General features: G+C 46.8%; 1 protein-coding gene across 1 annotated transcript in view; it reads right to left on the bottom strand.

Moving 5' to 3' along the window:
• ATRX (ATRX chromatin remodeler) overlaps positions 1–25,466 on the bottom strand; it is a 1,815,989-nt gene that overhangs the window by 1,180,791 nt on the left and 609,732 nt on the right. Inside the window, exon 14 of the mRNA XM_078688830.1 lies at positions 23,648–23,857. Within this exon, the coding sequence (XP_078544956.1) occupies positions 23,648–23,857 (210 nt within the window). The remainder of the gene's footprint in view (positions 1–23,647; positions 23,858–25,466) is intronic.

The raw sequence follows: 25,466 nt of genomic DNA, 5'->3' as shown, positions 1-25,466 counted from the left end.
AGTGGAAATACCTGGAGAGCCCATCAGCATTGCTGTGATCAGTACCAGGTCTATGCTCCACTGTAAAATCCATCCCCTGTAGGGAAATGGACCACCTAAGCAGTTTGGGGTTTTCACCCTTCATCTGATTTAGCCACAAGAGGGGCTTATGGTCTGTCTGAATGGTGAAGTGAGTGCCAAACAAGTAGGCCCTCAGCTTCTTCAGGGCCCAGACCACAGCAAAGGCCTCCCTCTCAATAGCTGACCAATTTTTCTCTCTGGGTGTCAACCTCCTACTAATGAAAGCAATAGGCTGATCATTACCATCAAAATTCAGTTGAGACAGAACAGCCCCCACACCCAACTCAGAAGCATCTGTTTGGACAATGAATGGCTTGGAGTAATCTGGACTCTTTAGGATAGGTGCTGTGCACATGGCCTGCTTTAGGTCATTGAATGCTTTCTGACAGCTTGCTGTCCACTGAACTTTCTTTGGCATCTTTTTGCTTGTCAGGTCATTAAGAGGGGTCACTATGGACCCATAATTTCTGACAAACTTCCTATAGTACCCAGTCAGGCCCAAGAAAGCTCGAACCTGAGTCTGGGTGATTGGAGGAGTCCAGTCCTTGATGGCCTGTATCTTACTCTCCAGTGGCTGAACCTGGCCTCCACCTACAAGGTGGCCCAGGTATACAACCTGTGTCTGCCCTATCTGGCACTTTGTGGCCTTGATAGTGAGGCCTGCCTTTTGCAGGGCCTCTAACACTTTCCTCAGGTGGACCAGGTGATCCTCCCAGGTGGAGCTAAAGACAGCAATATCATCAAGTTAAGCTGCACAGAAGTCATCCAGCCCAGTGAGGACTTGATTCACCAACCTTTGGAAGGTGGCAGGTGCATTTTTCAGTCCAAAGGGCATTACCACAAATTGATAATGCCCTCCAGGGGTAGAAAATGCTGTCTTGGGTTTGGCCTCCTCAGCTAACCTGATTTGCCAATACCCAGCTGTCAAATCGAATGTACTTAAGAAGTTGGCAGAAGCCAATTTATCTATAAGTTCATCTGCTCTTGGTATTGGGTGGGCATCAGTCTTAGTGACTGCATTGAGGCCTCTGTAGTCTACGCAAAACCTCATCTCTTTCTTACCACCCTGGGTGTGAGGCTTTGGCACTAGAACTACTGGGCTAGCCCAAGGGCTATCTGAGGGCTCAATGACTCCCAGCTCCAACATTTTCTGCACTTCAGTTTTGATGCAGTCTCTAACATGATCAGGCTGTCTGTAGATTTTACTCTTGACAGGCAGGCTGTCTCCAGTGTCAACATCATGGGTACACCAATCAGTTTGGCTGGGTGTCAGAGAGAACATATGTCTGTAGGATTGCAGAACTTGCCTGCAATCCTGTTGCTGATGTTCAGCGAGGCTGCCACAAAAGACAACACCATCAACTGATCCATCATCAGGATTCTGAGTGAGCAGGTCTGGGAGAGGGTCACTCTCTTCCTCCTGTCCCTCATCTGTGGCCATGAGCAAGCTCATGTCCTTCCTGTCAACATATGCCTTGAGCCTGTTAACATGGAGCACTCAGAGGGCTCCTGGGAGTTCCAAGGTCCACCAAGTAGGTAACCTCTCCCTTTTGCTCAATGATGGTGTGGGGCCCAGACCATTTGTCTTTCAGAGCTGCTGGGGCCACTGGCTCCAGCACCCACACCTTCTGCCCTGGCTGGTACACAGTCAGAACAGCCTTTTGGTCATGCCAAGCTTTTTGAAGTTCTTGGCTGGCCTCAAGGTTTTTAGATGCCTTCTCCATATACTCAGCCATCCTGGAGCGGAGACCAAGTACATAGTCCACTATGTTGGTTGCAGGCTTTTTGAGAGGTCTCTCCCATCCTTCCTTCACCAAACACAGGGGTCCTCTTACAGGATGTCCATACAGAAGCTCAAAAGGGCTGTAGCCAACCCCTTTCTGTGGGACCTCTCTGTAAGCAAACAAGAGGCAGGGGATCAGGACATCCCATCTTCTCCTAAGAGTTTCAGGTAGTCCATGAATCATCCCTTTGAGGGTCCTGTTGAATCTCTCAACAAGCCCATTGCATTGTGGGTGGTAGGGTGTGGTGAACTTGTAGTTCACACCACACTCCTTCCACACTGCAGTCAGATATCCTGACATGAAGTTTGTACCTCTGTCAGAAACGACCTCCTTAGGGAAACCCACTCTGGAGAACACTCCAACTAGGGCTCTTGCCACTACAGGGGCTGTAGTGGTCCTAAGGGGAATAGCTTCAGGATACCTGGTGGCATGATCCACTACCACCAGTATAAACTTGTGCCCTGATGCTGTCTGGGGTTCCATTGGACCAACAATGTCAATCCCCACTCTTTCAAAGGGAACCCCCACCACAGGTAGTGGTATGAGGGGGGCCTTTGTTGTGCCACCTGACTTACCACTGGCTTGGCAAGTGACACAGGAGCGACAAAACTCCTTGGTATTCTCATTCATATGGGGCCAGTGAAAGTGTGATTCAAGCCTGTCCCAAGTCTTTGTCTGACCTAAGTGACCTGCAAGGGGAATCTCATGGACCAAGGTGAGAAGGAAACCTCTCAGAGACAAGGGGATGACCAGCCTCCTGGTTGCACCAGGCTTGGGGTCTCTTGACTCAGAGTACAGGAGTCCATCGTCCCAGTATACCCTGTGGGCACCTGTGGCATTCCCTGCAGCCTCAGCAGCAGCCTGCTGTCTGAGGGGTTCAAGGGAAGGGCAGCTCAACTGTTCCTTCCCCAGGTCTGCTCTGGAGGGTCCCCCTGAGCCCAGAAACTCAACTTGATCAAGTTCAAGCTCTTTAGGCTCAGTTTCCCTCAGTTCTCTCAGATCAGCCTCCTCAGAGACTTGATCCTCAACCTGGGGTAAGGGGGAAGGCAAAGCCTTACCCTTACTGCTCTTCTTCTTGGAAGGTGTCTGGTCCATCATTTCAGGATCCAGCACCTGTTCAGTGGGGCATTTTCTGGCCTGTGACCTAGTCACAGCAAGCACATGTGCTGGCAAGCCTAACATTTCCATGCGAGTCCTCTGCTCCACTTCTGACCATTGTGATGACTCCAAATCATTGCCCAACAAACAATCAACTGGGAAGTCTGAACTGACTACAACTTTCTTTTGTCCCTTCACTCCACCCCAGGAGAAAGCCACAATTGCCACACTATGACTAGTAGTGACATTGCTGGCATTGGTCACCAGGAAATCAGTACCTGGCATGATCTGTCCAGGGTCCACAAAGTTAGGTGTCACCATGGTGACACTGGCACAAGTGTCCCTATAGGCCTGAGCCATTTTGCCATTTATCAAAGGTGTCTGCCTGTATTTGCCCAAAGTATTGGGACTTATTTCAGGGGACATATCCACATCCCCTGTACAGACAAGGACAGCCTGAGTGAGTGTGCCAACTAAGTTGTCAGACCCCTCAGTACCCAAGGTTAACCCAACTAATGCCTTGGGAGGTACACTACCACTACTGACTGTACTAGGGGGTGCAGTTGCCTTAGGGGCTGTAGTGGCAGGAGTTTGTCCTCCTCTTTTGGTGCACTCACTAAACCAGTGAGATTTACTTTTACAGTACTGGCACCACCTTTTTGACTGGCCTTCTTGAGTCTTCTTCTTCTGGGAAGCCTGACCCCCACCCTCTTTGGTTTGTTGGGGACCTGGTGAAGACTTCTGGTCATTTTGCTCATTCTTAACATTACCCTTCTGGTCTGCTTTCTTCTGACCACCCTGGTTCTGGTTCTGGTTCTGCTTGATCCTTGTCCTGACCCATTTGTCTGCCTTCTTTCCCAATTCTTGGGGAGAGGTCAGATCTGAATCAACAAGGTGCTGGTGCAACAACTGGTTCTGACAATTGTTGAAAATTTGTTCTCTCATCATTAGATTATACAATCCTGTGTAATCTGTAACCTTGCTACCCAGCAACCAGCCCTCCAAAGCCTTAGTGGCACAATCCACAAAGTCAGACCAGTCCTGAGACTGAGTTTTCTGGGTGTCTCTGAACAGCAACCTGTACTGCTCAGTGGTTAAACCAAACCCATCAACCAGTGTATTCTTCAGGACCTGGTAATTGTTAGCATCCTCTACTCTTGTAGTGAGGAGCTTATCTCTACCTTTACCATCAAAGGAGAGCCACAGTATAGCTGCCCACTGACTCTGGGGAATGCACTGCACAGTGCAGGCCCTCTCCAGAGCAGCCATCCATTTCTGGATATCATCCCCTTGCTTAAAGGGGGGCACTATCTTAGTCAGGTGTTTAGTATCTAAACCCTTCTCTCTATCTCTTGGGAGATTGCTGCCACCAGTGGGAGCTAGCCCACTCATCTGCTGCTCTCTAGCAAAGGCAAGCTTCTCTTGGGCCAGGGCATGTTCTTCCCTTTCAATCCTCAGTTCAGCTTGTCTCATTCTAGCTTCATGCTCTTTTCTCTGAGGGGAAGTAAATCTCCTCTGTGGAGGATTCCTTCTCCCCTGAGAAGAGGCATTAGAGTGCAGAGATCTATTGGAGTCCCTAGAAAGAGATCTATCTCTCCTAACTCCAAGGTTAGGCCCACTTCGGGTTAGTACTGGGGGTCCCCCAGCTCCTAGCCCAAGTAAGTCTTGGTCCTGGTTAGCCTTCTAACTACCTCAAGACCTTTGTCTACCTCATCCCCAGAGAGTTCCTCCTGATCCTCCTCCTCCTCAACTGCAGTAGCAGTGTTGGGGAGGTCTGGATCCCCAGAGGTTCCCTCTAAGGCTGGCATGTTCTCATGTAACTGAGAAAGCTTTCTGGCATCATATGTCTCTAAGAGACCTATCAGAAAGGGAATGGTGGGGTTAGACCCCTGCTTCAGTTTTCTGGAGACACAGATTTGTCTCATCTCCTGGAAACTGAGAGCTGCATATCTTGAAGTGACCTGTGGAGGGTCAACACTGACCAGGGGAGTCTCAATAGAATCTCCCTGGGTAGACATGCTTTTCTAGTGAGGTGTAAGTGGTGCACTTACCTACACTATATGTTTGCCTACTGATCCCTTGCTAGAGTTGTAGTTTAGGGTGTGCTAGGCCCTAGGAGCTACAACAGCTGGTTCAGTAGAACTCAGAGTATTCTAAGCTAAGTTATATGTACCTTTAGTACTTATGTGATCTTTCACAAGATATTCTTAGGGCATGTGTGGTAAAACAACAGCAAGCTCAAATCCCAACCGCTGCTCACCAATGTGAGAAGTTGGCCTGATGTGCAGTGTTCACTATTCTAGTGATCACTATATATCAGTCCAACAACCCTTATTGATGATTGGTTGTAAGTCAACCTTATAGACCAGCTATCCTAGTAGCATGGATACGAGCAGTCTAAGGCTAAGACTCTAGAGGGCGTGTTAAGCCAGCTGTTTTACCATCACATTACCCCTTGAACACCCAGTGAAAGGACACCACACAAGTGTTATGAAAATAAACAATGTATTTATTAGAATCACAACAACCCTGTACTCTTTATGAGGACAGGGTGCTAAGCACACAACAAAACTCTTACGAAAATACTTAAGTTAGCACGTTATACACAAATGCCCGAGGGGCACGAAAAACCATATACTTAAAAAGTGGAATGCGAAATTACTAGCAGGTAAGTACAGTACTAATAGGCTTTGGAATCGCTAGGACTTAACTAGGGAATCGTTAGATTACTTCTAGGAGACCTAGGGGACTCGGGTGCAGAGTGTGCACTCTCACGCGGGATGCGGGACAAAGTCTATGGGAGCTAGTAAAGGCAAAGTTAGTGTTCACGGGCGAACCCGACCTGGTAGGAAGAAAACGACAGTGGATCCTGACCCTAGGATAGTGAGGCTATACTGGGACACCGAAGTGCCGAAGTTACCTAGCCCAGGGGCTGCAGCTGCATAGGTCTGAAAAGACGTCGGGGATCTCGTTGCCGGACCAGGAGCCTGGAAGAAGGAAGTTGCTGGCAGGCGACCAGTGAAGGAAAGTTCGTTGGATCCAAGCCTGGATCAAGGAAGAAGGAAACCTGAAAGCAGAGGGGACCAAGTTCTTGAATCACTAGCCAGTGATTAAGTGGGCACCAGGATGGCACCGGGCGAAGTCACCGCAGTCAGGTGAGTGGGCGACGCTGGCTCTGCAGATCTCACGGACCAGGAGGCGTTGTCGGCGACCAGGATGGAGAGGCGAGCTGTCCCACGATGGATGAAGCTGTCGGCGTCGAAGTTACCCAGGATTGGGCAACAAGCCTTGGCTAATTCAAGCCCACGCGGTGGACTCAAAATGGCGTCTTGAGTGGACCAGGAGGGTCCGGGGTGCTCCTCTTTTGGAAGGGAGCAAGGGCCAGCCTGGAGCAACCAGACCAGCAGCAGAAATGTCGTCGGGCGTCGTTCAGAAGGCCACAAGCCAGCGGGCTAGTAGCCAAACAACGCGGTGAGCAGCAAAAAGCAGAAGGGCCCCACGCAGATCGTGGAGATGCTGGGAGGCTGCACTTCGGTGCTGGAGCTGCTCAGGGTCGGGGCTTCTCGGACCCCAAAGCACTCACCAGGAAATTACTCGGCGGGCTTGCTGGAAAGAAGTCGTGCAGTCTTGAAGATGGCCGGTCCCTCGAGGTCTCGACACACCCACGAATCTCAGCGTGACTGATGATGCAGGTAGAGGTCAGAGGTGCCAGGGAAGCCGGTTCTCGTCGCGCTGGGCAGTCTTGATCCGGAGGAGAGACTTGCAGCAGACCGCAGTGTTCTTAAGATGGTGCCTGCGGATGCAGGGTGACTACTCCTTAGTCACAAGGGAGAAATCTTAGGAAGAAGTCTTGAGTTCCTTTCGTGGAAAGTAGTTTCAGGATTCAAAGATGATCTGATTTGGAAGGGGGCCAGTTCCTACCTTTATCCTGTAAAAAGGGGCTGGCACGCGACTAAGTCCTGCCCTAGGGGTGGGACTAGGAGGGGGGTGGTTACACCCACTTCCTTGGCGGGCTTTTCCCCAGCACAGGGTCTGGAGTGACCCTGGAACTGGTTCCAGCCAGCCTATGCACAGTGAGCACCGGGGTGCCACGTGCAGTCACCTTCCTCTAAAGCCCTGCCTACCTACAATACACAAAACCCTGTCTGGGACGGTGCTGGCACCGCCCCTGGCAGGAAACCCTTTGTCCTTATCTCCTGCTCTGGGAGGACTCCCAGCAGCAGGAGGGCAGACTTGTGTCTCGGTGGCAGCATCCATTTTGTGGAGCTGAGGCTCTGTTTGACTTTAACCGGGGTTAGGGGTTACATACATGTCGTGTCCCTCTAGAAGGGTGGAATGCTAACCCCGTCGCCAGAATTGGCGAGGGGTTAGTATTCCAATTCGTATGACACCTTACTCGACATGTTTTGATAAAGCGATATCAGAGTTGGCATATAACCGCGAGGATTATAATGCACTTAAGAGTATATGGTATGCGATATCATGGAAACGGCTAAGGGATGGATCCCGAAAGCCGCAGACAGGCTCAGCTCATGCCAGAGCACCATCTCACACGATTCCAAGCACTCTGCCTTCAGGATTGTTAAGGCCTGCCATAGGAGTGACTGATAGGAGATCTGTGTGTCCATTTTTAGGGTTAGATATAGGTATACTATATCTAAAGCAAAGGGTGAGTACACCACCTTGCCCCAGCTGTCGTGCAGCCAGTTGTGTCAGTTTAGTTAGTCAGCCCAGGGGTGGCATAATACATGCTTCAGCCCCTGGGAGACTTCTGGGTACACCTCAGCCCTGGGTACAGGGACTTGGAGAGGGCCCAGTGCCAATTCAGTACCTGAGTACAATTTGGATAGAGAGAACAGCTAGGCTGTGGGTCTGATTAGCAGGCCCACAGCCAGGGAAAGTCATAAACCAGTGCAGCAAAAAGCAAAAATCTGGGTGATCATAGGATTGCAGACCCTACTCTCCTACATACTGTAAATTGTTTCTTGCTTACCTGTGCCAGGCTTGCTTGGCTCTAGAAAATAAAATAACTAAAATAATATTCTTATACAAAACCATTTGATCTGAAGTTCAGTCTTTAAGTGTGTGATATCATTTGCTGAACGAGTGTGTACAACAAATGCTTAACTCTGTGGTCCAACAACACTACCACAAATAGAGAGTAAGGTGCTATCTACTTTTACCACTGCCTACCTTTGGGGTTCCACTGGACTCTGTGCAAACTATACCTCACTTTGGTATAGTATATACGGAGCCAGCTTCCTACAAGTTAGAACCAGGGTTCCCCCAGAGTCAAGGATGTACTCTTGAAACACACTCAGCGGCACTAGGGCAGCCGGGTGCAGAGTGCTGAGGCCCAATGTTATCCAATGGGGGATAGGGGGCCTCCGGATGGTGGCTGCTCACGAGCAGGTCACAAGGTTGTGGGAACAGAGCACCTGCTGTTAGGCTCAGGGCAAAGTTTGCTGGGTGCATTGTGCTGTTTTGGCGTTGGGTGCCCTGTTTTCAATAGGGATTGCCGGTTTTAGTTTTTAGCTGCAGGCTCGGTCCAGGAAGACTTCCGGGAGAAACCAATAGCTGGGCAGGTAAGTTGGAGGGCCCGGGGACGTAGGTGCACCTTGGGTTCTCTTCTCCGGGGCGCCGGGTGGCTGGATGCAGGTGTGTCATTTGAGGTCAGATTTCACCTAACTAGGCCACTCGCGGTTGTGGGGGGGTTCTCCGTGCAGAGGCTGCAGGCGACATCGGGAAGTCCTGGAAGGGTCACCCCAGGGTGGACTAGGACTCTGGAGTGCTGGGAGACCTCAGTGGGACCGGTGGGTCACCTGGAATCGGGCCATAGGCGTCCGGTGCAATGGTGGTTCCAGGCGTCAGGTTTCTTTGTCCTCAGCAGGCTCACAGTCTAGTCTTGGGAGCTTCTTTTGAACAGAGCTGCTGTTCACAGGGAATCCGGTCTTTTTTTGAAGGCAGTCAGTCCTTTCAGGGGTTCTGGAAGTCGCTGGCTGCGGGACAAGCCGACTTTTGCCGCAGGATCTCTGGAAACTGCAGACAGGCCGGTAGGGCTGGGGCCAGATCAGTTCTTCTCTGCAATATCCTCTGCTGGGCGTCTTCTTTCATCCTTCTTCTTGGGTTGTGGGACTTTGTCTTCTTGGTTCAGGGCTGCCCCCTAAATACAGTATTTAGGGAGAGTTTTAGAGGTCTAGAGGTCAGTAGCCAATGGGCTACAGACCTTAGGGTGACCACACCCTTGGTGTGCTCACCCCACATGGGTGAGTGGGCACAATCCCTAATCCTGATTGGAGAGTGCCTGCCATCTTCAATATGGCGGGCACTGAAGAGTGGGCTTCACCTCGCCTCCCCCACCTGGTGGGTGGGGTTGGCAAAGGTGGGCACACCTTCTGGGCGGGCTAATTTTTCCCACCTGTCTTCCTGCCAAAAAGGAGGGGAGACAGGAATGGGGCCTGCCTATTATAGCAGGAGAGGCTGGGGGTCGCATTACAGAGGCAGAAAGGCCTTTGAAGCTCCCCTGCCACAGATGACTCTTCATGACCTGGGAAAGGTGTGAACACCTCCGCCCAGTAAAGACTTTGTTTCTGGGCTCAGGGAACAAAGGCTCCCACCCCAGGGGTCCGGAAACATGTCTTGAGGTGGCAGGCTGTTTACCAGTCAGAAAACCGACCAGAGGCTGGTTGTTTTTTCAGGGGGCAACTCTAAGATGCCCTCTGAGTGCACTGTATAATAAATCACACACTGGCATCAGTGTGGGTTTATTATGCTGAGAAGTCGGATACCAAACTTCACAGAACTCAGTAAAGGCACTATGGTGCTGTGGAATTCGTAATGACAAACTACCAGACCATATACTCTTTATGGCTTTACTACACTTACAATGTCTAAGCATTGACTTCGACACTGCAGGGGTAGAAGGCTCAGGCACCTGTACCACCTCACCAGTTGCATAGTGCCCCCAGCTAGAGGGGTGGCTGAACTATGCCAAAGGCAGTGGGTTGTAGGCATGGCACACAGGGATGTGTGTCGTGTTCACACTTCACTTTTCTCCACCAAAACATGCAGCTTGCAATGGCAGTGTGTGTGTGTTCAGGTACAGGACATCGAAGGTTGGCAAAATATGTGCTGCAGCCCTTAGAGGCCTTCCCTGGTCACAGTGCTCTAGGTACCCATGGTACCTTTTACAAGTGACTGACATGTGGCCAGAGAGTAGCCAATTGGGGGTACACAGTACAGTTTTGGGAAAGAACACAGGCCCTGGGAACCTGATTGTCAGGGACTCAGGGCACATCAAGTCAAAGTGCATCAATGATATACCAAAAGTGAGGGGGGGGGTACTGCAACAGAAACCTAGCTTCCTAATTTCCAGAATTATTGTTGGGTCAGGCAGGCAGGAGAGAGCAAGCCAAAGAAGTTCGGTCTAGCACGGCTACCTCTGAACTGCTTGAATGCTGAATCTGTTTGGTCTCCAAACATCCTGGAATCAACAAAAGGCACATCCATAAGGGATGCCTGCATGTCCCTGGCAAAGACTGTGGTGCCAGTTCCTGCACTTAGGCTGCACTGTGCACACTACATCAGTAACAAGGTGCTTTCTTTGGTTGGAGTGCCAAGTCGAGATCACAAATTCGACAACTAATATTTCAGAGGTCAAAATAGACTCCATTGTAAGTGTATTGATAGGGGAAACAAATTATCTCTTCCTCCTCCTCATCATTATCATCATCATCATTCTCGTCAATTTGAACAACATGCATTTCTTGTACTAGATCGCAGTCTGAGTCTCAAAACATCAAATATATTGGTGCAAAGGTCCTGAGCGAGAGTCGGCAAACACTGATTTGTGCTAGGTGACATACAACTGTCATACGCCATGATGGTTTTTGGGTGCACCAGGGTGCATTTGTCTCAAGAGGTTGAAACATGGTTATAACCATACTCCACTGACATGTCATGCAGGTTCATAACCTATAACTACCTCCTGGAGATGCACTGCTGTTTGCAGACTGATCTACCAGCTAAAGGTTTGACCCTATAAACAGTAAGGCCGGGCCTAATACATCAAAATACCAAAAAGTTGCCAAAACTGTTAACACTTTAATCCATTTTTTACGGAAGAGGCACCTCAATCAATTCAATGCGACTCGAATAATCACTTCTTTTTTTTTTTAGTTTGTTTTGAATGTATTATGTTTTCTTTGATCAGAAATGATTCTCAGTAGTCTTTACAATGTTCACAAGCCACACCCACATTATTCAATTCACAAATAACAAATAAACAAAAATCACAGTGACCTAAACCCAACATCCTTTATAACAAAAAAACAAACATACAAACGCATTTATATACACAAAAAAACACATTATTGACGCATTTTAAATACACTTAAAACACAGAACATTTAGACCCAACAGTACATTATTCTTAATGACCCCATTTTTCGTCAAGCGTCACAATAAATTCTTTTGAGCTAGGATTGGACCAAGTCCAACAGTAGCTTGAACGTCCCTGGGGGCAGTTTCCTTTTTCTTGTACTTGTTGGAGAACCTATATGGTCGAAGAGTTTCAAACCCTTAAAAAATCATAGGGTTCTCATCAGAACCAGTAGCTGAAAACACAGAAATTTTAGACTTTTGTTATCAGCTGTGCTAATCATAATAGTAGCACTACCTACTCTACTGTAAGCTAGCTATACTCTAAACCCTATTTTGTAAGACTCCGTTACCTTTAATTTGATGTTCCACACACGCATTTCATATATCAATCTATTTAAAAGAGAAAAAAAGAAAGGAAGGAAAAAGGGCATCATTGTCATATTCAACGTCTTCAATTTGATGGTCTGCATATAAGTCGAATCTTTGTTACTTACACTTTTTTGTTGTTAATTGGCTGTGAGAACGATTTTCTTGTGGTGGTTCGAATGTCACCTTTGGAATAAATTAAAGCAGTTTTTATTATGACGGACCGTCAAATGTACAACCTCGAGCCCAAAATGCTCTCAATGTTCAATATACCGTCAATTTGGATCAGCGTGCTCCGCCTGCAATTACTTCAAAAGAGAGCCCAAAATGCTCTCAACGTTCACAACGCCGTCACTCGGGATCAGCGCGCTCCGTCGCTTATATACTTATCGACATCTAAAGCAGATTTAAGCTACTCACTTAAATGTTCTTCCGACCGCGCTTACCATTTTTTGTAAATCTCTGTAACGCGAGGCGGCGACTTTCCTTCCTTGTTACTGACGGACAGCCAAGTTTCAGTTTCTTCTGTATTTGGTACATCAATGTCCGGTCGCTTCTTTTCTACGTCATGTCTGCCGAGCATTCTGGGAAATATAGTCCCAAACCAATGCGCAGTATAACATGTATTTAAACATTTTTCATACCGGATAACTTCATCAGTTTGCTTGTGTACATTTCTCAAATCTCTGTGAATGTTTCAACATGCTTCTAGGTGAAACCTTTTGTATAGACTATGTTTGAGCATATTTCTTGTTCGATCTTTTCACAGTTAATTATAAGCGACGGAGCGCGCTGATCCCGAGTGACGGCGTTGTGAACGTTGAAAGCATTTTGGGTGCTCTTTTGAAGTAATTGCATGCGGAGAGCGCTGATCCAAATTGACGGTATGTTGAACATTGAGAGCATTTTGGGCTCTCTGTTGGGGTAGTTACAGGCGGAAGGAGTGTGGGAAGAACGCAAATTAGAGAGATTGGTTGTTTCTGATTGTGTAGGTGCGACTGAGCGCGTTGACACCCAGACAAGGAATTGCAATAAAACACGGGAGCACTATACGCGGCACCACAAGCCCCTTTTAAAGTTCACTGAAAGATCTGAAAGAGAATACAAAAACTTTGTTGCGAATACGATCGGCGATTAGTTCCATTGTAAGCCTTGGAATCTGTTGTTTTTGTCCATCAATATACAATACAAAGATGAGACGGCGCTAGCTCCGCATGAAAATTTGTGATGAGGAAATTTATGTTCAAGCAACTGACAACAGCTAGGTTGTACATTTGACTGTCCGTCATAATGAAAACTGCTTTAATTTATTCCAAAGGTGACATTCGAACCACCACAAGAAAATAGTCCCCACAGCCTATTAACCACAAAAAAGTCTAAGTAACAAAGATTCGACTTATATGCCGACCATTGAATGGAAGACGTTAAATATGACAATGATGCCCTTTTTCCTTCCTCTCTTTTAAATAGATTGACACATGAAATGCGTGTGTGGAACATCAAATTAAAGGTAACGGAGTCTTACAAAATAGGGTTTAGAGTATAGCTAGCTTATAGTAGAGTAGGAAGTGCTTCTATTATGATTAGCACAGCTGATTACAAAAGTCTAAAAATGTTGTGTTTTCAGCTACTGGTCCTGATGAGAATCCTATGATTTTGTAAGGGTTCGAAACGCGTCGACCATCTAGGTTCTCCAACAAGTACAAGAAAAAGGAAACTGCCCCCAGGGACGTTCAAGCTACTATTAGATTTAGTCCAATCCTAGCCCAAAGGAATTTATTGTGACGCTTGACGTAAAATGGGGTCATTAAGAATAATGTACTGTTGGGTCTAAATGTTCTATGTGTTTAGGTGTATTTAAAATGCGTTAATATTGTGATTTTTCTCGTGTATATAAATGCATTTGTATGTTTGTTTCTTTGTTATATAAGATGTTGTGTTAAGGTCACTTTGTGATTTGTATTTATTATTTGTGAATTGAAAAATGTGGGTGTGGGTTGTGAACATGGTAAAGACTACTAAGAATCATTTTTGATATAAGAAAAAATATTCAATTCAAAACAAACTAAACAAGCATTTGCAATGCAATAGGTCTTGCATTAGGAAAGTTTGAGCTATTGGTCTTGTAAATGACAATTTTGTTATTTATGTGTTGGTTTTGAAAATAGCTAAATTAATAGCTTTGTCATTTACAATGCCAATAGTTATAACTTTCGCAAATGTGACACCTATAACCTGGGGTTGCGCGGAGTAATGCTGTGGTGGTGCTGCTGAGTGGTGCTGCTGTGGTGGTGCTGCTGTGGTGGTGCTGCTGTGGTGGTGCTGCTGTGGTGGTGCTGCTGAGTGGTGCTGCTGAGTGGTGCTGCTGAGTGGTGCTGCTGAGTGGTGCTGCTGAGTGGTGCTGCTGAGTGGTGCTGCTGAGTGGTGCTGCTGAGTGGTGCTGCTGAGTGGTGCTGCTGAGTGGTGCTGCTGAGTAGTGCTGCTGAGTGGTGCTGCTGAGTAGTGCTGCTGAGTAGTGCTGCTGAGTAGTGCTGTGGTGGTGCTGAGTGGTGCGGTGGTGGTGCTGAGTGATAATGTGGTGGTGCTGAGTGGTGCTGTGGTGGTGCTGAGTGGTGCTGAGTGGTAATGTGGTGGTGCTGAGTGGTAATGTGGTGGTGCTGAGTGGTAATGGGGTGGTGCTGAGTGGTAATGGGGTGGTGCTGAGTGGTAATGGGGTGGTGCTGAGTGGTAATGGGGTGGTGCTGAGTGGTAATGGGGTGGCGCTGAGTGATGCTGGGGTGGCGCTGAGTGATGCTGGGGTGGCGCTGAGTGATGCTGGGGTGGTGCTGAGTGATGCTGGGGTGGTGCTGAGTGATGCTGGGGTGGTGCTGAGTGATGCTGGGGTGGCGCTGAGTGATGCTGGGGTGGCGCTGAGTGGTGCTGGGGTGGCGCGGAGTGGTGCCGTGGTGGTGCTGAGTTATGCTGTGGTGGTGCTGAGTGGTGCTGTGGTGGTGCTGAGTGGTGCTGAGTGGTGCTGTGGTAGTGCTGAGTGATAATGTGGTGGTGCTGAGTGGTGCTGTGGTGGTGTGGTGGTGCTGAGTGATAATGTGGTGGTACTGAGTGATAATGTGGTGGTGCTGAGTGATAATGTGGTGGTGCTGAGTGATAATGTGGTGGTGCTGAGTGATAATGTGGTGGTGCTGAGTGATAATGTGGTGGTGCTGAGTGATAATGTGGTGGTGCTGAGTGATGCTGGGGTAGCGCTGAGTGATGATGTGGTGATGCAGGGTGCAGAAAGGCACAAAAAACGAGTCTAACAGAGGGCAGAAAAGCACAACAAGCAAGACACTTTTCTATAGCATTGGAAAGCATCTATGTAGCTTCTTAATGGGCATGGTGTAAAACGCATGATCACATTTATTGAAACCTGACACCTTGGTTATTTCTTTTCTACCGCATTTTACCCCATGCAAGTTTAGAAGCAACTTTTGGTCAACCGGGATTCTCTCCTCATAAAACAAGTCTTGGCAATTTAAAGGAAATTTGGGATGGTAATGCAGGAAGTTCTTGATGCAGTTCTTCTGGGGACCAAAGCCTTTCCTGCAAGGGGCACCATTTGTTTAGGTTGTCTGGCAGGCAGTAGCTTTCATCCCATTGCCATTGGTGCATCCCGAGCCCCCTCCCCCACCCCAACAGACACGTGCACATTCAGTCCTGCCACTGGTTTAAATATGTGGGATCGTGTATAAAGGAAGGAGTAGAGGAAAGAATGGCTTTGACCCCCAAGGTGCGCCTTCCACAGTTTTCCCATGGAGAGAAACATGGCCTTGTTCTCTACGGTACATCGCGTTGGACCCTAAACCCACGCCTCATTGCGTGCCTCAACCCATTTGCTGCAGAGCGCACACCCACAACCCTGAGGACAGGCTCAAGACGTGATAAAACTATGAAGGGCTCTCATTGTTCACCCCCCCAGAAGCATGTTTGCTGTACGCAATTAACGTTATTTCCTTCTACATTCAAGCACGAAATCAGTTTACCGTGCCTCTGAAATTGCAAGCTGTATTTCTATTCTGACAATTACGAGGAAAAAGGTGTTCCATTTTAACAGACACATTACAGTTTTGAGGCAGAAATAGAGTTCTGACCCTAGCTTCATTTGTTGGCCCTTGCCCCTCAAGTAAAAGCAGCTTGTTAACCTAATAAATCAGAAATATTGTTACAGAAATTATGTTGTTACCGACACCCAGTCAGGTAGTTTAAATATTATGTGATTATTCCGTTTGTATAAAAATAACATAACCTATTTTAACTGGTGCCACTCCCTGTCCATGACTGTAGCTTTTAAATCAAGCTAGTTTGCATGAACCTGAATAAACTCTTTCATCAGTTGTCATCGTTCACCTGAAAATAAGAGGCAGCCACGGGCGGGGACAGGATGGCATGGGTAATTGACAACGGCGCCGAAATAGTTAAAATAACAGGCAGTGACCGGCGCAGCGGCTCAGGCAAATTCCTGAAAAGAAGGATTTACAGGCGTGTTTTCAAGCCGGTTTGCACTCAGTCAGTTTTGGCTTCTATTGCAATGTGAGAGGAAACGTGAAGCACTTGTCCACATGAAGAGGGTGCCGTGCTGCTACACGGCCGGAGTCATACAATAAAAAAATCAACAAATCAGAAGACTTCCAATGTAGCGCCTTGATCAGAACCCAGATGCAGCACATTGTGGCTTGGATGTAACTGGCTCGTGTTTGTTGGCAGAGTGTAGCAATGGGCTCCTCTATTAAAATACCCTGCTTGTTTATCTGACCAGATGTCATGAAGTTGACTGTCGGCCAGTTCTGTTTCTTCAGTCAGCTGCACTATATGTTTAGAAATTTACCGGCCTGGACATATAATGGAGAAAAAAAACATGCCTGTCCAATGAAAAACTGTGCGTATGTGCTAAAAAATGCCTAAAAAGCTTTCACTTTAAAGTCAGCAGGATTGGTATGATTGTGGAAAATAAAACGAAGCTATAGATAACAAGCTCTTGGCATTGCTGTGGGGAGGGGGGGGGGGGTGCAAAGGGGGGGGGAAAGAGAAATGCGAGACACTGCCTGGCGGCCGTGAGGAGTCGAACAATAAAAAATAAAACAAGTTGCCGTGAATTGGAGCACGTGAAGTGGCTGAGGGGGGACAGAGCATTCCTTTGAAGCTGAAACTCTCGGCATTGCTGTGGCGGGTCTGATGCGTTGATGCGACGCGGCTGGGGGGTCGAGGGGAGGGGGGGTGCTGAGCAAATGGCAAGCTTGTGCACGGAAACATGCACTCTGAGAAATCCGCCTGCCAAAGCCCTTGGTTTCAAGACTTTGTTTCAACTGCTATAAACCCGCCTATTAATCCCTGCGGGATATAATAGGCGAGCCCTAATAAAAAAAGAAGTGATTATTAGAGTCACATTAAAATGATTGGTGTGCCTTTTCCGTAAATAATGGATTAAAGTGTTAACAGTATTGGCATCTTTTTGGTATTTTGTTTGAAGACTGTCACATTAGGAGCCTGTGATTCCCTAGCAGGTCACAGAAAAATCATTTTAGAAGTGGATGAACCAAAAAAGTTGGGAAATGAAGCTCTGGATACCCCTTTGAAAGGCTTGTTAAAAAAAAAAAGCAAAAAGAAACTGGCATCAATGTGCAGGGGGGTTACTTATTTATGGCTTTCCATCATCCTTCTGGAGGCAGGACGAGACAGCAGCGCCACCTACTCGTTTGGAAGAGTAATTGTTTAAAAAAGGTTTCCGATCCAATCTGGCACTTGGGAGGTCTGAAAAGATGAGGACTCTGGTTAGGAATACCTTTCAAACTTAATTCAAAGCGTTTGTGTGTCAAATGCCTCAGCCAGCATGAGGAAAAAGTAATAATTTCTTCTCCCCCGCTTCACGTGGGATACACAAAACCACACTAGTAACTTTTGTAAAAAAAAGTTGCCAGTCAGGGTTTTAAGATGAGGAGTAAAGGGTTGGGGGGGGGGGGGTGGACGGTAGAGAGGTTAAGATAAACAAAGACACCATTCAAATCATTTTATCATGCAAGCAGGTCCTGGTTCTTTCGAATTGCTAGTACGTCGATTTCACTGCAATGGAAATTGGGAATCAGACAACTCAGGCCTATGTAAGCAGATTGGGTAGGACTGTCCAATCTTTGCATTGCTCCAGGTCAATGCCTCAAGGCTGTAAAGTTAGCAGAATACAAGATTGTGGGGTAGTTACAGCAGTAGTCAACATATACAGCCAACACTTACATGTATGAAGAATGCCACTATCACCACCTTCGGCCTTTTGACGTATGTGCTAAAACTGAATATAGAATGACCTACTTGTAGAGACTAGCAATGTATGTTACATGACATTTCTTTGGCTACAACTGCAGGATGAAATCGGACATAGCAAGAACTGGATGCAGTGAACCCCCTAGGAGGCAGTTTGACATGGACTGAGCAAACAACCTGGCCCTACTCCCCCAATACCCCATCAGCAGATGCAATTGAAGACAATGTGGCAGCTAAATTAGCACAACTTGGCCTTAAGATCCACAGGGGAAAAACCAAGATTCTGAAGGTTAACAAGGCCAGCCCAGCTGTAGTCACTCTTGCAGGTGATGCACAAGAAGAGGTTAAGGCCTTCACCTCTCTAGGCAGTGCCACAAACAAGCAAGCAAGGTAGCACAGGCGTCTAGGCAAGAATTGGCAAAGCAAGATCTGCGTTCACTCCGCTAAAGAAGATCTGGAGCTCCAAGGACCTAAAACCGCATACCAAGATCAGGCTTTTTGTCATCAAAGTAAAATCAATCCTTCTGTATGGAGCACAAACTTGTAGGGCAACAGTGACCACAACCAACAAGTACAGACCTTAATGAACACTTGTCTGAAAAATATCCTCACAATCCGCTGACCAAAAATCATCAGGAACAGCCAGTAATGGCAGCAGACTTTTCAACGCCCTCCCCATGAAGAAATCATGAAAAGATGATGCCGCTGGATAGGTCACATGTTCCGGAGGCATGTATCATACACTACCAGGCAAGCCCTGACCTGGAACGGTCAGGGAAAAGGAAAACAGGAAGGCCATGAAACCCCGGATGCCAAGGTCTCTATGTTGACTGCAAGGAGAAGGGCTACACCTGGAGTCAGATCGAAAGAAAAGCCCAAGACAGAGTTTGGTGGAGAGTCCCTAGGAATCCCTAGGAAGGTCCTTATCCCCTGTGTCACTTTTAAATCTGTTTGAGGTGTAGATGGGCGTGGTGTAAAAGGTCGAGGGATAGCTGGCAGAGTATGAGGAAGAGGAGAAGAGGGTGTGTCCATAGGCCATGGAGAAAGGGGAGGAGTTGTATTTGTCCCCATTGTTCTCTTCTTAGGAGGAGCTTTCTCATCCGACGGTGGAGTCTTCCTCTTTTTAGGTAGTTTTGTCCCCACCTTGCCAGTTTGTGGATCAATGAACAAAGTCTTTTGTTTTGGATCTGTTTGTTGCTCCTGTGTCGGTACCGAAGTCTTTGGGTCCGATAGGTGCTTTTGCTTCTGTGTCTCGGTGTTATGTGTTTTCGGCACCAAGAGTTTGCTCGAGTCCGATTTTTTAGGTGTCGAGGTAGTCTTTGACGTCGAAGCATGTTTCGGCTTCGACATGGAATGTTTCGACTTCAAGCTCTCTTTGGTATGGAGCTTCGATGTCGACCGTTTCTCGGATCCGACATAGTGGGAGACCGAGTGTTTCGGTTTCGTTGCAGAGCCAGAAGGCGGGGCGTCGGAAACTTTTTTCGGTTGTCTGACCGGGCTCGAAGGCGGGGTCGACACCAATCGGGTTCGGTTTTTTGGCAAAGGGACGTCGTCACTCACGGTTTGATGAACGTCGACTTCTTCGACATCAGACTCGTCCGCTTCTGACCCTGACCCGTCCTCATCTTCTTCCTCCTCCTCAGGGAGTTCGGTCTCGAACAGTTCTGGGATTGCATCCGACTCCATCCTCGACATCTCGTGTCTTCGGGCTCGGCGGTTTCTAATCGTCGACCTGGAGTAGAAAGCCGCACAGGCTTCACAATCCCTGGATTCGTGGTCAGGTGACAAACAGAGGTTGCACACCTCGTGTAGGTCCTTGTGTGGGAATTTAGCACCACATGGTGGACATTTCTTGAATGGAGTCCTTTCCAAACACATTGGTCTGCGTTCAGTCTTTGAATGTGTGACATAATTTGCTGCCTGAGTGTGTACAACAAATGTTTAACACTATCCTCTGATAAAGCCTTTCTGCTCGCCCACACTACCACAGATAGAGTAAGGTGCTTTCTACTTTCACCTCTACCTACCTTTCGGGTTCCACTGGACTCTGTGCACACTATACCTCATTTTGGTATAGTATACACAGAGCCAACTTCCTACAATCATTTCCAGGTTGGACTACCGACATGCTTTGTGTCTTACAAAACGAAAAGGGGGTGTTATTGATCACAGGGTATGGAGTGGCGCTTGGCAAGTAGCGTGGAGTTGGCACAAATGAGGACAATGAAGGCGGTGCTACAGGTGAGGGAAAAACCCCTAAACCCTCAATTCTGGACCAAGGTCCGTCTATAAACAAGTCCCGTGCACACGCATATGAGTGGATAAACGATACAGAAAAGTTATCGTTATCAACGAAGACAAAGGAGTTCTTTCTTGGAATGTTGATTTTTAATTGATCTTATTGTCATTTTCTCTGTCTTGTGTACTTTGTCACGGATAGTTTCCTCCAGTCATAAATGCCCGATTCTGGTTTCAGCTTTGGTGAGATTCAGGTGTGTGTAACCCGTGTTTGAATCTTAGTTTTATTGCTGAAAGACAGCTTTCAAATTCTTGATGAGTACTGCAGTTTCTTCTAGCTCTAGTGAACTCACCAAAGGGAATGGCGCGGATCTGGTGAGGGGGATGAGCGCAGCTAACATGTAGAATAGAGTTGCACAAAGTACACAAGATAGAGAAAATGACACTAAGACTTGTAACAGATTTTAATGACTTTAGCCGGGTACTATCAAAAAGTCTCAATAAACACTGGAAATTGCTCACGAAAGACACCTGGCTAGCAGAACATTAACAAGAGACCTCAAATCACCTACAGGAGGGGAAAAACACTCAGAACTAGGCTCAGTCCCAGCTACCCGAGATCACAAAACCGATAAATGGCTAACACCACAAACCTTGGGCTTCTACAAATGTGGCTCCTGTTGCATCTGCAGATGGGCATCTGACCGCAAGAGAGTTTTTTCTGGTCCCGACAAAACTCATGACATTAGACATAATATAAATTGCAACACAAAATTTGTCATATATGTACTTGAATGTGTCTGCGGCGGCAAATATGTAGGCAGTACAATCAGGACCCGTAGTGAGAGAATAGGAGAGAACGTCCTAGCTCTCAAACAACAGGACCCCAGATACGTCATCATAGGTACTTGCATTTGGAATTTTACATTTTGACACAACCAACACCCCGCTATTAATGTCTGGTCTTGATCGTGTACTCACACTGTAGATGTTTGCTCTTTTCAAATGCACTTCACCGTCACTCAATTCTAGAACTTGCACCTACGTTTTAAACCTAGCCGGCAACAGACTGTGTACTATAACAGTGACTCATCCCCACTTTGCACCAACACCACACCACATTGTGGCAGATCGTCATTAAGGTTCATGCACAATGTTGTTACCATGCATGGACTTCACTGCAATGAGCTTCATGACGGACCCTATCAAAACTGCATCCTATCATTCTGGTGCTTCTCTTTAAAAGTCAAGAAATCTTGATTCACCACTAAATGACCCATCTTTGAAGGCGCTGGCTTGTAATAATTTTGTAAACACATTGTGAAACACGCTGTTTTCCATGTTTGTTTCCAGCCCTGACGAAGTCACGGGTTTCACAACCCATTGACGAAACACGCGTTGGCTGGCTCGCGAAGTAACACACCATTAAAGATCAACATTCCAAGAAAGAACACCTTTGTCTTCATTCTTGATAATGATAACTTTTCTGTATTGTTTATCCACTCGTGTGTGCACATCGTGTTGATGCTTTGTTTCTTGGTCTACCTTTCTTACTGACTAAAAAACTTAATTTGGTTCACAATGCCACAGCTCGTTTGATTTTGGGACTCAGGAAGCATACCCCTATTACTCCCTGTATTTCTCTGCTCCCGTGGCTTCATTGCCACAAATGCAGTTCTTTTAAAGCTCTTTGATTTTGTCACATGGCCAACTATGATGGCTCTAAATACAGCTACATGTCATCTCTCTCCGCCAAATATAATCAAATCTAGGACTCTAGACTCTTGCACTCTTCACCTAGTTAAAGTGCCCTAAATTTGTCAGTCAAATCATAGAACACTCTGCCTCTTATGCTACATGCAGAAGAATGCTGCTTAACTAAACTTAGGAAAGTGTTAAAACCCCACCCGTTCACTGCACCCGTCTTATTTCAGTTCAGATCAATCATTTCTGCTTCCTTCAAAGTCCACACAAATCTAACAGTCTACCCCTAATGTAGGTAGGAATGTACATGGTATGTCTATAGCACAAACCCAGCCAAAAGGCAGCAGAGCACTGTACATGGTCAAAGGCAAGCTTAAGGACAGTGAGCATCTGGAGAGGAAGCAGAGTTGTGGATGGTGAATGCACTACTGCATTCAACTCTTTCTTAAACTGGAGCAGCATTGGGGTGGTTGTGATGGATATGGAGATGTTGTTCCAGATCCTAGGTGCACAGATGGAAATGGAAGCCGAGGAGGACTATTGCTAGCAGCAAATTATAACCAAACCAGCACAAACAGCCTTTCATTACAGAAGAATTACACAGATGGACAACTTTAGAATTGCCCACAAAAGGAAAACCTCAACATTTAAATCAGCTACACAGAATATTTTACCAATTGCAATGTTTACCTAACCCGCGGGCAGACCATAAACGACTATCCCGATAGAGAGAGAGTAGCAGCAAATTCGGATGGGAACCAAGAGCCAAATAAATAGATACAAAGTTGTACAAAAAAGATTGAGGCAGGTAACAGACTATTCTTAGAGAGAGACAGCAGCAACTTCTAATGGGAACTAAGCGCCAAATACATAGATGCAATGTTATACAAAATGATTATTAAGGCAGGGTTTGAGCCTCCAAAACTACATGATTATTTTGAGGCGGCAGATTCTACTACATGGGCATGTGTCTGCAAGCAGACTAGTTTTTAGAACATGGGTATGGTTAGATTAGAATCATTTCAACTCAACACTGGGCACTACAGCCTTTAAAACTGGAAGAAAGAAGTTGACACATTGCTCTAAACAACTAACAAAAATAAACATCTTCTGGCTCGAGATGATGGAAGAAATACTCATTATTGTACTTTTCAGACCAACCGGTCGACCCCACAAATCCAGCTCCTCAAATTCAAAAGGAAAAACAACTAAAAATCTTAAGTTTAAACAAGGGACACAAATATGCAGCACTGGAGACAGGACTTTTGGAGGCACAAGCAGATCTTGTTATTGCCTATTTTGATATCCTACTTTACCAGCAGTGTCCGATCGAGTTTCTGGTAATGGAACACAGACAAAACCAAAAATAAACAGATGAAAATGAGAGATGAAAAACTACAACTCTAGTGTGTTTTGGGTGCTGTTCCTAGGACATTCTTAGAAATTACAATAGGATGCTTTTCTTGGCTTGGAAAACTTGAAATTACTTGAGAAGTTTAACATATTCATTATGCAATTGATAATTTTTCATGGTTTTACAGTATGGTGCATAGCTTCACATTGTATACTAGTATAAAGCTAAATGGGGTAGAAAATGCATAAAATACGCCACTTAGGTCATTTGTGGTATTTCATCTGAAAATTAGTTTTGAATTCCTCAATAAGGAAATTAGGAAAAGCATTACGTTTTAAATATTCTCATTAACACATTATTTTTTTGAAGTTACCTTTTCGATTGGTCCTGCATTTTTTATCTTTGACGTTCTTAGACTTCTTTTTTTTGCCCTTGTCCTTCTCAGACTTGCTTTCTTCTCCAGATTCACCTTCACTCAAGCGTAACTTTTTTCTCAGTAACTTGTGTCTATATCTTGGCTTCTTAGCTAATTCAGAGTCGGAGTCCGAATCAGAATCAGAGGTGAATCCAGCATCTCCCTCAACTGTTAAAAGAGAATAATAAAAGTCTTCAATGAATCAAAATATTTAAATTAAATTTGTCACCATATATTTATAAATACATTTGATCGCACAGACATGTTCTCAACAAGGCACAATACAAGCCCAACAAAAAAAAGAGAAATTTGACCATCGTCTCTCAAGTGTGCTGCCATCCTGAAGCAGGTCATTAAGCACAGAGTTCAGCCCTAAAAAAAGAGACTGATGCACAAGTTACTACTTGTCTAACGATATATCTGTAAGAGACATTAGTCAGTGATAGATTCCTTACCTTAGAATATCCCAGACCTCAGACTGGATCTGGAAAGTGTTTTGTCAGCAGTACCCCTGAGCGGCGGTAGGTGGCGTCGTGCAGCTCCGCGTCCGTCACTGGCGTCGTAAGCGCCGAGATGACATCACAGAGACTACTTAGGCGCCACACATCGCACTGACGTTAGTTCTGTACACTACTTTCCGCGCCAGGAACGCAGAGCCATGCAAGAAACTGACCACTGGTGCCATGAAACTAGGGCCCTGAAAGGGATGACCTTAACCCTAGAAATCAGAACGCAGAACGGGGAGGATGGGTGGGGCGGTAGGGAATCTATCACTAACTAATGTCTCTTAGGGGGGGTGGAGCTTGCCGGCACCAAAGATGGCCACCTGAAAGACTAGCTCCGCATTACCAACACACGATCCTGAAACAATCCGGCATTAGCAAGAAGCACCTGCTCATCAAAGCGGCTCCTTACATAACTGAGAAGATCAGCTACAAGTTGCGCTATCCCCGAAGCTTTGAAGTGCGGTGTGCACAGAGTGGTGGACACGATAGTGTGGAGAGCTGACTGGGCCGCAAAACCCCGGACCCTCGTATACCCTACGCCCACCGGAAGTGAGACCTGGCTGGGGAGTTGTGAATCTGTGTGCTGGCCGAAGTCCCGGGGCGACGCGGAACACCATCGTAGGCTGCCATTGGAGGAGGTAGCGTTGTTGGCATCTCCTCGATCCGACATGAGGCGTGGCAGGACAGTGGGATCGCACGGGACGGGGCGGAGGAAGGCGTGCGCTCCGTGGTCGAAGCTCTCTTGCAGCTGCAGTTTGGGAGCGCGGAGATGAGGAGTGGCGTCGCTACACTAGCATTCACTCTGGGACCTAGGAGCTCTACTAGACTGCCCATCCTGAAGAACAAAGCTGCTAAGGCTTAATTAAACGCGAGGCAAGGTACGTGGCAGGACCCATCATTTACATCGCCCCAACCTCTGCTGAAGACACTCCGCAAATTGCTGCTCAGCGGGGTTTGGCTTGCTCTCAGTCCTACCCCAGGATCTAGCTGTGTCCAACTACAGGTGTCAGCCGCCTCCAGACTCTCACCGTGGCCGAGTACTCCTGCTGCCCCGGGGAATTAATTTTCATCTCACGGACACGAGGTGCTCCCCTAGTTCCCATTGTCTGGGGCAACCAGATATATGTTAGCTGGAAGCCTGTTTGGGTACTCAGGGGGCGTACATAACTGCTCGCTGCCAAAGGTGGAGAGTGTAGGGGTGCACCTGGCCGCATCAGATCCTGCACAAGTAAAACTCCGGTTATTGGAGAGGCTGGACTTGATGGGCAGTT

Source organism: Lissotriton helveticus, chromosome 4_1 (assembly GCF_964261635.1).
Source record: "Lissotriton helveticus chromosome 4_1, aLisHel1.1, whole genome shotgun sequence".
Lineage (NCBI taxonomy): Eukaryota > Metazoa > Chordata > Amphibia > Caudata > Salamandridae > Lissotriton > Lissotriton helveticus.
The sequence above is the reverse complement of the archived record's forward strand: the minus strand, read 5'-3'. Positions and strand labels throughout refer to the sequence as shown.